The following is a 12,648-nucleotide window of genomic DNA, read 5'->3' on the forward strand; positions in this document are numbered from 1 at the left end:
GACCAGCAACCTGCCCGCCCGCACGATGCTGTTCCTCGAGTGTGCTGGATGCACGGTCTGCACTGACAATACCGGCTGAACCATGTGAAACAGCCACCATGCAGGTTGCAAGCTGCTGACTTCTCTCCCGCATGGGTCTGTACTTTCCCCGTGGGGAAAGGAAAGGTCCGCACCATGTGAACACAGGGCCGGCTTGTGGGCTCACCTCCTGCCTCCCGCCGGACATCCTGTGGTGGTCCGTCTGGTTGCACTTGGTGGAGAACTCATCCTTCTTCACAATCTTCAGTGTTTGCAATACAAGGAAAGAGGAGAGTGAGGAACAGAGTCCATCACAGCATCCCCCACGCCAGGCAGGTGGCCACGACCCCTCCCTCACCACACCCAACAAACCCCACTGCAGGCACCCAAGATGCGACCAACGCGGTGCCAGCGGAGGGAGCTGAGTCTCCCTGAGCAACACTCCCCCAAGAGCAGGAGGCAGTGGCACATCTGAGAGAGGGGCGTTTGCATTTCCCAGCGTGACACAGAGCAGCAAAAGGGCTGCATCTCACACGCAGGGTGTGGCAGATGACACGCTGTGCTCACCGTGGGGGCCACTGTCAGACCAGATCAGAGAACAGAGAGCGCACTTGATTCCACACTGATATTCTTGCAAACAGGAAAAAAAGACACAGAGGAACTGAAGTTGCAAAGAACCAGCGGCTCTAACTGAGAGCAGAATCGAGAGGGGTCCAGCAAGTGACCGCTGCAGAGTCCACTGCGCCACGGAGGCGTGAACAATGCACAGCAGGGCAGGGCGGAGCCTCCCTCCCACCTGCCGATCTGCTACAGCCCAGGTCTGCAGCTGAGAATAGCACGGCAGGCCTGGCTGGAGCCCACACAGGACAGCACTGGGACAGTGAGGACCCAGCCCCGCCGCCGCACACACCTGGATGTGGCCGTGGTGGGGCCCTTTGTGGCCGTACATGCACTCCACTGTGGCAGCCTTCCTCTCCATCAGATGGATCCTGAACAGAGGCTTGAATCTCATGGGGTCATCGACATGGGGGTCATGGGGAGGCAGGTACATCCACCCGATGATGAACAGGCCATCCACCTACAGGAGGAGATGGGCAAAGGTCCACGAGTGGCTCCCGGGCCAGAGCAAGGGCGGCCCCGCACGGCTCCCCACACTGCAATCGCACAGAGAAGCTCCTGCCAGACCAGCACATGGGACCTGCACGCCCACCCTCGAGGTGCCTCGAATCCCAGCACTATCTTCAAGCTCTGAGATGCAGGTGGACACCAGGAGGAGGCAGAATAATCCAGAAAGTGAGACGGGGTGAGGTGCCGACCAGAGGGAATGGGGGTGCATCTCCCAACAGGAAAGAGTGAACAACGGCAGTGCAAGGGCCTCGTTCGCGTCCTGAGCTGAACAAACTGCCATTCAAAGGCGGCTTTGAGATGATCAGGGAAGCATCCCATGGCCTGGGCAACAGGCAACAGAAGGAGCGTGTGCCACTTTTGTCAGGTGTGGCAGTGACACGGAGATGCAGGAAACACCCCCTTTCTTAGGGCGCTGCCCGGAGGGACGGACAGCTGAAGTGCCACGGGCCTGGGATTTGCTTCAAAACTGAAGTGCAGGGGAGGACAGAGACGCCAAGACCCCGGGAGGGGCGCTCAGGAGCAGGAAGAGCCGAGGAGTGCGCTGCCCATGCGATCTCGCGTGTCTGGGCGCTGACTGTGCAAACGCAGAGGCGGGTGGGCCCCAGCATGCTCTGGCTACAGAGGCCACATGCTTATAAGGAAGGACAGCCTAGCGTCACCCCCTTCTGGGAGAGCTGGGACCCATGAGACTGCCAGCTCCAGCAACCAAGGAGAGAATTCCATCATTTCTGGGGCTCACGAGCCTGGGTCAAGCGTGAGCTGGTGCTGTTCTCTCACAGACTCCACTTTCCACAATTATCCACTGCTTTTTGTTTTTTGGGTTTTTTTTTTACTCTATTACTCATTGCCAGTAAGTAAAACAATTACCACCCTTCCTCCACTAAAAGAAAGGAAAGCAATCTGCCCACCCTGTGAGCTGCCGGGCTGGTCTCTCAGAGGAAACATCCTAAAAGCAAGGCTGGACCACGCAACGCCCAACACAACAAACGCAGAGCAGGTTTCTCCACAGCGGCTCCCAGCAGATGAAAACCCCACCTGGGGGCAAAACCCATCCCTTCCCCAAACCCCACCTCGGGCAGAGCCCATCCCTGCCCCAAACCCCACCTGGGGGCAGAGCCCATCCCTGCCCCAAACCCCACCTGGGGGCAGAGCCCATCCCTGCCCCAAACCCCACCTGAGGAACAAAGCCCAGAGCCGCAGAGGAGCCATCTGCCCAGGGGCCATGCATGCCAGGCCTGGAAGAACCTGTGCAGAGGCCACGGGGAGACAGACACACCCACCCTCGCTGGACTCAGCCCCTGGTCCCACAAAAGGGAGCGGAGCACAGTCCGAACACCAGCACCGGATTTTCAGCACAGCAAGAACGATGCCAACAGTGACACCTCAGGGGCCAGCTGCCTGCCCAGAGCTCAACAAAGTCAGGGCGGGGCTTTCCGGAAAGTTCAAGAGGCTCCAGCAGGAGGGTGTGGGGAGGGCGGGAGGCAGGGTGGGAGGGAAGAAGGGGAAGAGGGTGGCAGGGCGGACCGGAAGCCATGCAGACACCATGCAGACACTGGCACCACGCAGACCCCGCAGAGCACCACCTCCTCACTCCACAGGGACACCTGCAAATACCAAGAAAAGTCAGACAACTTCACTGTGTTGAATGAGCAGCTACTTTTCAACATAAATTGGCAGGTGACCGAGAAACACAGAAACTAAAACTACAAGGAGACATCTGCTCCTGGCCCTGGTCCCAGAGCTCATATCAAACCTGCCCTCCTGCTGAGACCAGCCATGAAGACTGAACACTCTCTCCTAATTCCAGGAGAAAGAAAACAAGAAAAAGAAAAAAAGACTGAACACATCAGAGAGCAATGAAGGTAGCCCAGTGACAAGGACCCAAGACCCTGAAGAGAAGGGACAGGCTGAGGGGCGAGGGGCAGGGCCTTCTCCCCGCTTCCTGAGGCCACTGACCACTGGCTGGGGAGGAAGACCCATGTCTGGCACCTGCAGGCTGGAAAGGCGCACATGGAGACCAGGGCTACACAGGAGCCAGGACTACCGCGGCCAAACGCCAAAGATGGTAACCAGAGAACACAGCCCCATGCTGCACACAGGCAGTTGCACAAGGCACCTGCGGAATCCTGAGTGAGGGGTGGGAGGTGGAGGAGGGAAGCAGAGTGGCTGCTGAGAGGCGAAGGGGCCAAGCAAAGCGTGACTCACAAAGGCAGGAAGAGAAAAGGAGGAATCAGGGCCTGGGGATAGAGTGCACGGACGGCCTCCGGCTGGGCCCTACAGAGGGCTGTGTCCTGGGAAGGAGAGTGACCCGGAATGAGAATGGGACGCTTCCCCAAGCCTGAGACGCACGCATACCCTGGGCCGACCCGGAATGAGAACAAGACGCCTCCCCAAGCCTGAGACGTGCGCACACCCCGGGCCTGCGCAGAGCAGGTGCCCTGACTCCACTTTGCCTGCAGGCCGGGGCCAGGGCCTCTTGAAGAGATCAGGCCACGGCACCCAGCAAGTGCCCAGGCGCACAGTGAGGGGTGGGGGGCATCCAACACGCCTGGAGATCAGGAGAAAAGCCGGGGGCTAGACTTGAAAGAAACTTTCACTACTGTACCCGAAAAGATTAACAAAGAGAAGGAAAACTTCACCGAAAAATGGGAATTTAATAAAAAAGAAAGCCAGACTTCCATCTCCAGCCATGATCAAGTACCCAGGACTAGACAGGCACTGCCATGGCAGACCCAACAAACAGGAAAGAGATGTCCTCACGGGTCCTCAGGCCCCAACGGCAAGCAGGCTGCCGGGAGAAGGGAAACGGAGACGACTCTGCCACCAGCCTGGACTTCCGCCTGCAACGTTCTAGCACTTTCTAGCAGGGGCCAGCCACCTGCCCAGAGCTCAACAAAGTCAGAGCAGGGCTTTCCGTTCAAGAGGCTCCAGCAGGAGGGCACAGGGGGCGGGAGGCAGGGTGGTCAGAGGGGGTCCACAGCAGAACCCAAGGAAACAGACGTCAGAGTGCACCATGGCTGGAACATGTGGGGCAAAGACCAGGAACGGAAGGACCTAGCTGGAACACGGGGGGCAAAGATCAAGAAAGGAAGGACCTAGCTGGAACATGGGGGGCAAATACCAGGAACAGAAGGACCTGGCTGAGGGCGGGCTCCAGACCCCGCCAACGTGTGCGCGATGGGCCTCGGCGTCCAGGAAGCAAAGGCCCTCACAAGCCACCCCCTCAGACCAGAGAGTCCAAGGACGGGCCACAAGGCCAAAGTGTTGCTCTAAGCAAACCTTTGCTCATTTGGAAAATAAAATTGGCTCCTGAGAAGTGACAGAGCAAGAATTTTTTGGTAATTACCTCAAACGCACATCTGGGCCAGCTTGTACCCAGGTAGAAGAGGCCCTCAGATTCCTCCACGTAAGGCACCACTCCTGCCCTTGCACAGACCCCGTCGCGAGGCTCCGGGACTTACCACCACGTTCAGCAGTCCTCCGTATGGCCCGATATCTGGCTGCCACAATCCCAAAATGTGTCTATATCGGTGAAGCACTACAGGAGGAGAGAAAGAGCAAGTCTCTGTGTTAGACCCAGCGTGCCGCAGGGAGCCCAGGAACCCCGAGAGGGAGGAAGGAACCATGAGGACTCACAAAAGGCTTGCAAGAGCCCTCCAAACACATGCACACCAAGCCTCTAAAGATGTATCAGAATGAGGCCGGGTGCGGTGGCTCACGCCTGTAATCCCAGCACTTTGGGCGGATTACAAGGTCAGGGGATTCAGACCATCCTGGCTAACACGGAGAAACCCCGTCTCTACTAAAACTACAAAAAATTAGCCGGGTGTGGTGGCGGGCGCCTGTAGTCCCAGCTACTTGGGAGGCTGAGGCAGGAGAATGGCATGAACCTGGGAGGTGGAGCTTGCAGTGAGCCGAGATCACACAACTGCACTCCAGCCCGGGCGACAGAGGGAAACTCAGTCTCCAAAAAAAAAAAACTATCAGAATGAAACTATCCTCAGAAGGCCTAAGTAAAATGAGTCTCCCATAAAGTGATGAGCCTCCCATCAATGGGGGGAAATCAAGCAAGGCTGGGAACTCTCTCTTCTAGGAATAAGACAGAAGACGTGCAAACAGAGAGCTGGACTAGACCTGCCAAATGCCAAGATGCTGGTAGCGCTAGAGGGCATGTCATAAGCAATCAGATCTTTAAAGCTATCCCAACAATGACAATGTCACACTCGCTGAAGGCCCAGGACACAACTTCTCCATCCCGTTCCTTGCCAGCCAATGGTCAGGTCAGGCTGGGCCATCTCACTTCCTGAGCAGCTCCAGGTCACCCTCAAAGCTGCCCCTGAGCCCTGCCCAGGCCTTCACCCCATGGGGTATGGGCCACTGCGCCAGCTGCCTCCCCTCCAGGCAGGCCTGAACCCCCAGCCCACCCACTGCCTCTCTCCACGACTCCCTGGCCAGGCTCTAGGCCCTCAGCCATGTGGCTGCCACCAACCTTCCTGCCTCTCCACCCTACCTGCCCACTCTCCATCAGCCTCAGCCTCCTAGGTCAGCCCAGCCCAGCCCCTCTCCAGCCCCTGCACTGTATCTGCACTCATGAGCCACCCCTTGGATGCTAAATGCCTGATGAAGTCTGCCTCGCCTTCACCACCACTGTTAGTTCCCATCATTCGGGAAGCCTTACCCATCAAGAGAAAGCAGTCAGCGTGATGATGGGGGAGAAGGTGGCACCCAGTGACTTTCCCTGAACATGTCTGGGTCCCCTAATGGTAGAGCTTGAGGGTAGCAGCTGATCTGGGGCATGGTCCCAGGAAGAAGGGGTGACCGGGTAGAGACTACAGACCTCGCAGGAGGATAAGCCAACATATAGGGTGCTTTGTGGACACCTCCCCATCACGGTCACCAAAGGGCAGAGGCAGCCGGCCCAGGCTGTTACAGCCTCACCCATCTGGGTAGCTGGAAGCACAGGTCCCAGGGCCCCTAACGGTGGGACAGAAAGTGCTGGGAGCCATCATATGAGGGCTGCCTATGAGAGGGGGGCCTGCACTCACCCGGGACACCCACCAGAGCAGCAGGCAAGACCAGCGCAGGGTGGAGAAGCAGGCCTGACGCCTGTGTACCTGGAAAGCTCCCGCAAACCCTGGATCCCGCAGAACAACTGAGCACTCAGCAAGGCGGGTAATGAGGGAGTACACAGGAATCCAGCAGAAGCATCGCTCACTCGGTAGGAGGAGCAGCAGACCAAGCCTCGGCAGCAGGAGGCACATAAGTCCACTCACAGCTTTAGAAGACTTCAGTAAAGACAGAGACGGGAAACATTCATACATGGGGAGAAAACACTGTGAAGACAAAAACTCCCCCAGCTAATCATCAATAATGTCATCCCAACTCAAATCCACACCCAGCTAATCATCAATAATGTCATCCCAACTCAAATCCACAGGTTTTAAAAAATAATTTAACAAAATGATTCCAAAGTCCATATGAAGAGGTGAGAGCAGCCAGTGATACTCCAAATTTTAAAAGACAAGTGCTACGAAAATGAACTATTCTAACTACAGCAATCAAAACAAGAACAGAATGAGATATGAAGAAAATAAAATATAATCCCCAGGAAGCCCCAGTGGCAGCTGACACAACCGTGAAAGTCAGGGATTGTGGAACAGGTTGGGGCAGAGAACAAAATGTCATGGGCCTGCAGATTAAAATTTCAGCTGGAGGCTGGGCATGGTGGCTCACGCCTGTAATCCCAGTACTTTGAGAGGCCAAGGCAGGTGGATCACGAGGAGTTCGAGACCAGCCTGGCCAACATGGTGAAACCCCGTCTCTACTTAAAATACAAAAAATTAGCCAGGCATAGTGGCAAGTGCCTGTAATCCCAGCTACTCGGGAGGCTGAGGCAGGAGAATCACTTGAACAGGGAGGCGGAGGCTGCAGTGAGCCGAGACCACGCCACTGCACTCCAGCCTGGGCAACAGAGCAAGACTCCATCTGAAAAAAAAAAAAATCAACTGGATCAGCTATTTTTTTAAAATAAATTTCCATCAGCCCGGTGTGGTGGCATGAGCTGTGGTCCCAGCTACCCAGGAGGTTGAGGTAGGAGGACCACTTGAGCCCGGGAGGCGGAGGCTGTAGTGAGCTATGATCGTGCCACTGCACTCCAGCCAGTGCAACAGAGCAAGACCCTATCTCGAAAAAAAAAAAAAAAAATCCCTCTATTTCAAAAGCAGCACATACACAGTCACTGAAGACAATTTGGAAAAAGGAAACCTAAAGCTCACCAGTAATCCCATCACTCAGAGACCACATGCACAGTCAACACGTTGGTGAACATGGTTTATGTCTGCTGTCCTGCACCTGTATCTGCTTGAGTGAGCACGTGTGACTGAACGAATAGGCAGGATCTTGGGGCTCTGCAGGCAGTGGGGGCCATGGGGGTTTCAGAGCACTAGAGTGGCAAGACCACTCCAGACCACAGGAAGGAAGATGGAGCAGGGAGGGCAAGAAAGCCAGGACGGCAGCAAGTAGGTCGCCACCTGGATCTAGGGCACAGGGAATACAAAACTTCTCTAGCCTTTGGAGAAGACGCTAGATTCCACCAATAGCTCCCAAGATACAGCCCAGACCATCATTTAGGAAGTTCCTAAATGAGCCCCGGCTGTGTGCAGGCTGCTGCCAGCCACCCCACACACAGACACCCCTTTCGGAACAATCCTGAGTCCATTTACAGGACACAGTCAAGCCGGTCTTGTTACTTTACTGTCACACCTAGATGGGTGTGTGATCAGGAACTATAAACACACACTGATCTTGACAATGAAATGCACACTGAAGCATTTAGGAGTGAAACGTACTGATGCCTGCAAGTGTGAAATGCATCAGAAAATAAGTCCACAGACGGCTGCAGGGATGGACTGCTGGGGGGCTGGGTGATAACAAAATGGGGGTTCACTGGACAATTCTTCCAACTTTTCTGTTTTCAAAATTTCATCATGAAATACTGGGGTAAAAAAAAAAAAAAAAAACACTATTCAGCATGGCGCTCTCTCCTCCTGTCCCCTCCCCTCAGCTCCCGCTTTAAGTGCTAGGAACACTGCCCAATGAGCCTGCCTCAGACGCCTGGCAATCCCAAAGTGGGAGTTCCCTGTTGTGCTGAAAAGCAGCATTTCTGAAATAAAAACCCAGCAGCCTCCGAGATGCCAGTTCTAAAGCGACATCCTCCCTGCATCTTGAAGCTCTGCATGTTGGTCAAAGCGGCAACATCTTCGCTGTACTTTGGAAGCAACGGCCGCTGCTGACCAGACGTCGGCTCCTTTAGTCTGCGACGGCCACCAAAACCATCCCAAGAGATGAGTCAGAGCAACAGCATGGCCAGATGGGCTGCCAGCGCGCAGACCCAGAGGGGACACAGACTTCCTCGTGGAATCGCAAAGCCTGTGTCTGAGAACACGCACTTTAAGAAGAGTCCTTACGAAGCATGGCTATCACACAAGCAAACATATTCATTCAAGAGATGAATCCATGGATTTCAATAGGAATTAAGCTCCCATTCAAACGGTCAAGAGCAGAGTTGGACACGTACGAGCGTGAGCGTGATCTCTATACCCTAATGCCTCACCATTTTTATTATAAACATGTCATCTAGATGCCTATCTTTCTAAATTCAGAGGACCCAGTCCTCCCTAAAGTGGGCTCTGGTGGGGGGGAAAAGGAGCCAGGAACAACGTTCCCTGCACTTCAGTGCCCCACAAGGCTCCTGAGTGTCTCAGTCAAGGGCAGCAGATGGTCAGGCCTTCCCACAAGCCCAGGCCACTTCAAGGGCTCACTTCTGGGCAGCTGCCACGTTATCTTCCCATATGAAATAGCAAGGGATAGGGCTGGGTGCAGTGGCTCACTCACGCCTGTAATCCCAGAACTTTAGGAGGCCGAGGCGGGCGGATCACCTGAGGTCAGGAGTTTAAGACCAGCCTGGCCAACATGGTGAAATCCCGTCTCTACTAAAAATAAAAAAATTAGCCAGACATCGTGGCGTACGCCTATAATCCCAGCTACGTGGGAGGCGGAGGCAGGAGAATCGCTTGAACCCAGAAGGCGGAGGTTGAAGTGAGCCAAGATCATGCCACTGCACTCCAGCCTGGGCGACAGAGCGAGACTCTGTCTCAACAACAACAAAAATATATATACACATCAGCTTCACATGGAGAGACGCTCTTCGTTTGTACAGCGGCTCTCTGCCCTGACTGCGCGTCAGAATCACTAGGGACATGGGAAAACGTCAACGCCAGGCTCCACGGCAGCCAAGTCAATCAGCAAGGGGATGTGGGGTGGGGTGGGGGACCCGTCAGGGTTTCTGAGAAGCTCCCAGGTGACTGTGATGTGTGGCCAGGCTGAGAAGCTCAGTGCAATTTAATCATTCCACAACATACACAGATGCCAACACATCACACTGTGCCCCATAAAGACATAATATACACAATTATTATCTGTCAGTTATAAAGAAATAAACACTTCTCTGACAATCTAGGAGGCTAAACAACTACACAGGAAAACCAACAACCTTATTTCTGCTTTGAACGTTACGCAGTTTTTCAGTACCAAAAATTAAATAGATGATTTAAAAGATGAGAATGTGAATAAGGACATCGCTACCTCTTACTAAATGTCGTTTTAACATCTGGTGGTAGATTACCAGATGCTGAGACCTGTAAGATTTTAACCCTTATTAAAAAGAAAATAACATAACCAAAAAAAAAACTGTTAATATCTGGGTAAAGGCTAAAATGAAAGAAAATAATCCAGGCCAGAAGTCCGCAAACTGGAGTATCACCCGAATCCCACAGGCCTGTTCAGGTCCAGCCCGGAGGTCCAGACACGACACGTGTGGGAAGAGGCCAGGGAAGCCGTGTCCATCAAGTTCCCAGAAGACATGGATGCTGCTGTCCAGGACCCCACTCTAGGAGCACAGATCTGGCCTCACAGGAGAGCCTGGCAAACGTCAGAATAATCTTTTGAGGTGAACTCATTCCTCTAATTCCAGGCACTGAAAGTAGGCATCTATCTGCCCTGGGAGCCCCGGCATAAATGCTCCCGAAATGAATTCAAAATGAAGCCAAATGGGAAAGGACCGTGAAAGGTGAGGTTACACTTTCTCCTTCCAGCACCGGCCCAGGCGCCGGCACATCTGGGTTCTGGTGCACACCCGTCCTGACTCAGAGTCCCTGAACCTTGGCCCAAGTGCCACAGGTGGGCTCCATGCTAGGAGACTGGCGGGGATGGAGATTTTGTGGGTGGATGCCCCTAACTAAAGGTGTTGGCCTGTGTTGCTCAGGGGACTCTATGGAAGAAACTGGATTAACATGAGCTCTATTTCCGTCAGCCGAGGCGTGGCCAGGGCTGCTGCCTCCTGGAGGCTGCAGGGGTCCACTCCCCGCCTTGTCCAGCTTCCGAGGCTGCTGCCCTGCTCGGCTCCTGGGCCCTCCTCCACTTTCAGAGCCGCATGCAGCCTCTCCTGCCTCTCACTGTTACTCCCACCGAGAACCCGCCTTGTACAAAGACTCTGTGATGACACAAGGCCTGCCTAGGTGGTCCAGGATGCCCCCCTTGCCTCAGGACCCGCACCTTTACCCACAAAGTCCCCATTACTGTGGAGGCTGGGCTGAGTGGTCTCCCTCAAAATTCACGTCCCCTGGAACCTCAGAATGTGGCCGTCTGTGGAAGTAATCAAGATGTAATGTAGCCGTGAGCACGTTAGGGTAAAGAAAGGAATGCTTGCGCAGAAAGGGCCCGATCCACTGACTGTTGTCCTTCCGAGAAGACAGAGACTCAGAGACAGAGGGGGCCACGTGAGGACAGAGGCAGGGGCTGCAGCGACGTGGCCAGAGCAGGAAGAGGCAGGAAGGAGGCTCCGCAAGAGCCTTCGGAGGGAGCAGGACCCGGACACCGTGTCTTGAACCTGTGGCCTCCAGCCTGTGAGAGGCGGGAAGGAGGCTCCGCAAGAGCCTTCGGAGGGAGCAGGACCCGGACACCTTGTCTTGAACCTCTGGCCTCCAGCCTGTGAGAAAGTGGGTTTCTGTTATTTTAGACCCTCTTTGTGTTCATCTGCTCCAGCAGCCCTGAGAGACCCCCATACCGATTAGATGACAACTCCACAGGCTTGGGGACTAGGATGCGGACGTCTCTGCGGCCCCCGCTGTGCTCCCACAGCTACATAATGGGATTCTGCCTCATGTGCGCCTGCTCCGCGTTCACCTCCAGTTTCAGAGGAATGGACATTTGTAAGGAATTCTACTACATTTCTAAGCAAGGCACTCCATATTTTTAGAAGATATCATTGTTAATATCTGAGTAAAGGCTAAAATGAATTGGTGTTTTACATATTTTAAAAAGTACAGAACATTGTCCAGGCGCGGTGGCTCACGCCTGTAATCCCAACACTTTGGGAAGCTGAGGCGGGATAATTGCTTGAGCCCAGGAGTTCCAGACTGGCCTGGGTAACATAGGGAGCCCTTGTCTCTACAAAAAAAATAGAAAAATTAGCCAGGTGTGGTGGCACACACCTGTAGTCCCAGCTAACTAGGAGCTGAGGTCAGTCATCTGAGCCCGGGGAGATAAAGGCTGCAGTGAGCCATGACCGCGCCAGTACTCCAGCCTGGGCAACAGAGCGAGATCCTGTCTCAAAAAAAAAAAAACAACCCAAAAATGCACTTTGACTGGCTTCACCAACGTGCAGAAAAGCAGATGTATCAGATCTGCTGTCAGCACAACAGGCTTCCCCTTAAACACTCCCAACGCCTTACAAATGCTCATTAGCCAGAGTGCCAGGCAACCTCATGCACCCAAGGAAAAAAGAAAAGATACCCCAAAAGCAGTGACTCTGAGGTCACAGAACTACTCCACAGGCCGGGCACACTGGCTCACGCCTGTAATCCCAGCACTTTGGGAGGCCGAGGTAGATGGATCACCTGAGGTCAGGAGTTTGAGACCAGCCTGGCCAAACTGGCAAAACCCCGTCTCTACTAAAAATACAAAAAGTAGCTGAGCGTGGTGGCATATGCCTGTAATCCCAGCTACTCAAGAGGCTGAGGCAAGAGACTCACTTGAACCAGGAGATGGAGGTTGCAATGAGCCAAGATCGCGCCACTGCACTCCAGCCTGGGTGACACTGGGTGAGACTCAATCTCAAAAAAATAAAAATAAAAGAAACGACTCCTCAACATTAGGGTCCCAGCCTCCTACCGTATGGGCTTGTTCCCACCCAGGACAGTCCTACACTCAGGGATGTCAGCTTAGCCAGGCGCAGTGGCTCACGCCTGTAATCCCAACACTTTGGGAGGCCAAGGCAGAAGGACTGCTTGAAGCCAGGAGTTTAAGACCAGCCTGGGCAATAAAGCGAGACCCCCATCTCTATCATAAAATAAAATAAGATGTTGGGCCCACAGCGCAAGGTCCAAAGGACTTCAACACGACCAGTTAACGGCCCACGTGAATGATGGAAACACAAGCCACTCA

General features: G+C 54.2%; 1 protein-coding gene across 7 annotated transcripts in view; it reads right to left on the reverse strand.

Moving 5' to 3' along the window:
- Nucleotides 1-12,648, reverse strand: part of FBXO31 (F-box protein 31) — a 56,870-nt gene that overhangs the window by 15,834 nt on the left and 28,388 nt on the right. For all 7 annotated transcript variants that reach the window (XM_004058111.5, XM_055364459.2, XM_019012153.4 and 4 more), the window contains 3 exons: nucleotides 4,608-4,684; nucleotides 929-1,096; nucleotides 206-280 (listed from right to left, as the gene is read on the reverse strand). In XM_004058111.5, coding sequence (XP_004058159.1) covers nucleotides 206-280; nucleotides 929-1,096; nucleotides 4,608-4,684 — 320 coding nt within the window. The remainder of the gene's footprint in view (nucleotides 1-205; nucleotides 281-928; nucleotides 1,097-4,607; nucleotides 4,685-12,648) is intronic.

This window comes from Gorilla gorilla, chromosome 18 (genome assembly GCF_029281585.2).
Source record: "Gorilla gorilla gorilla isolate KB3781 chromosome 18, NHGRI_mGorGor1-v2.1_pri, whole genome shotgun sequence".
NCBI lineage: Eukaryota > Metazoa > Chordata > Mammalia > Primates > Hominidae > Gorilla > Gorilla gorilla.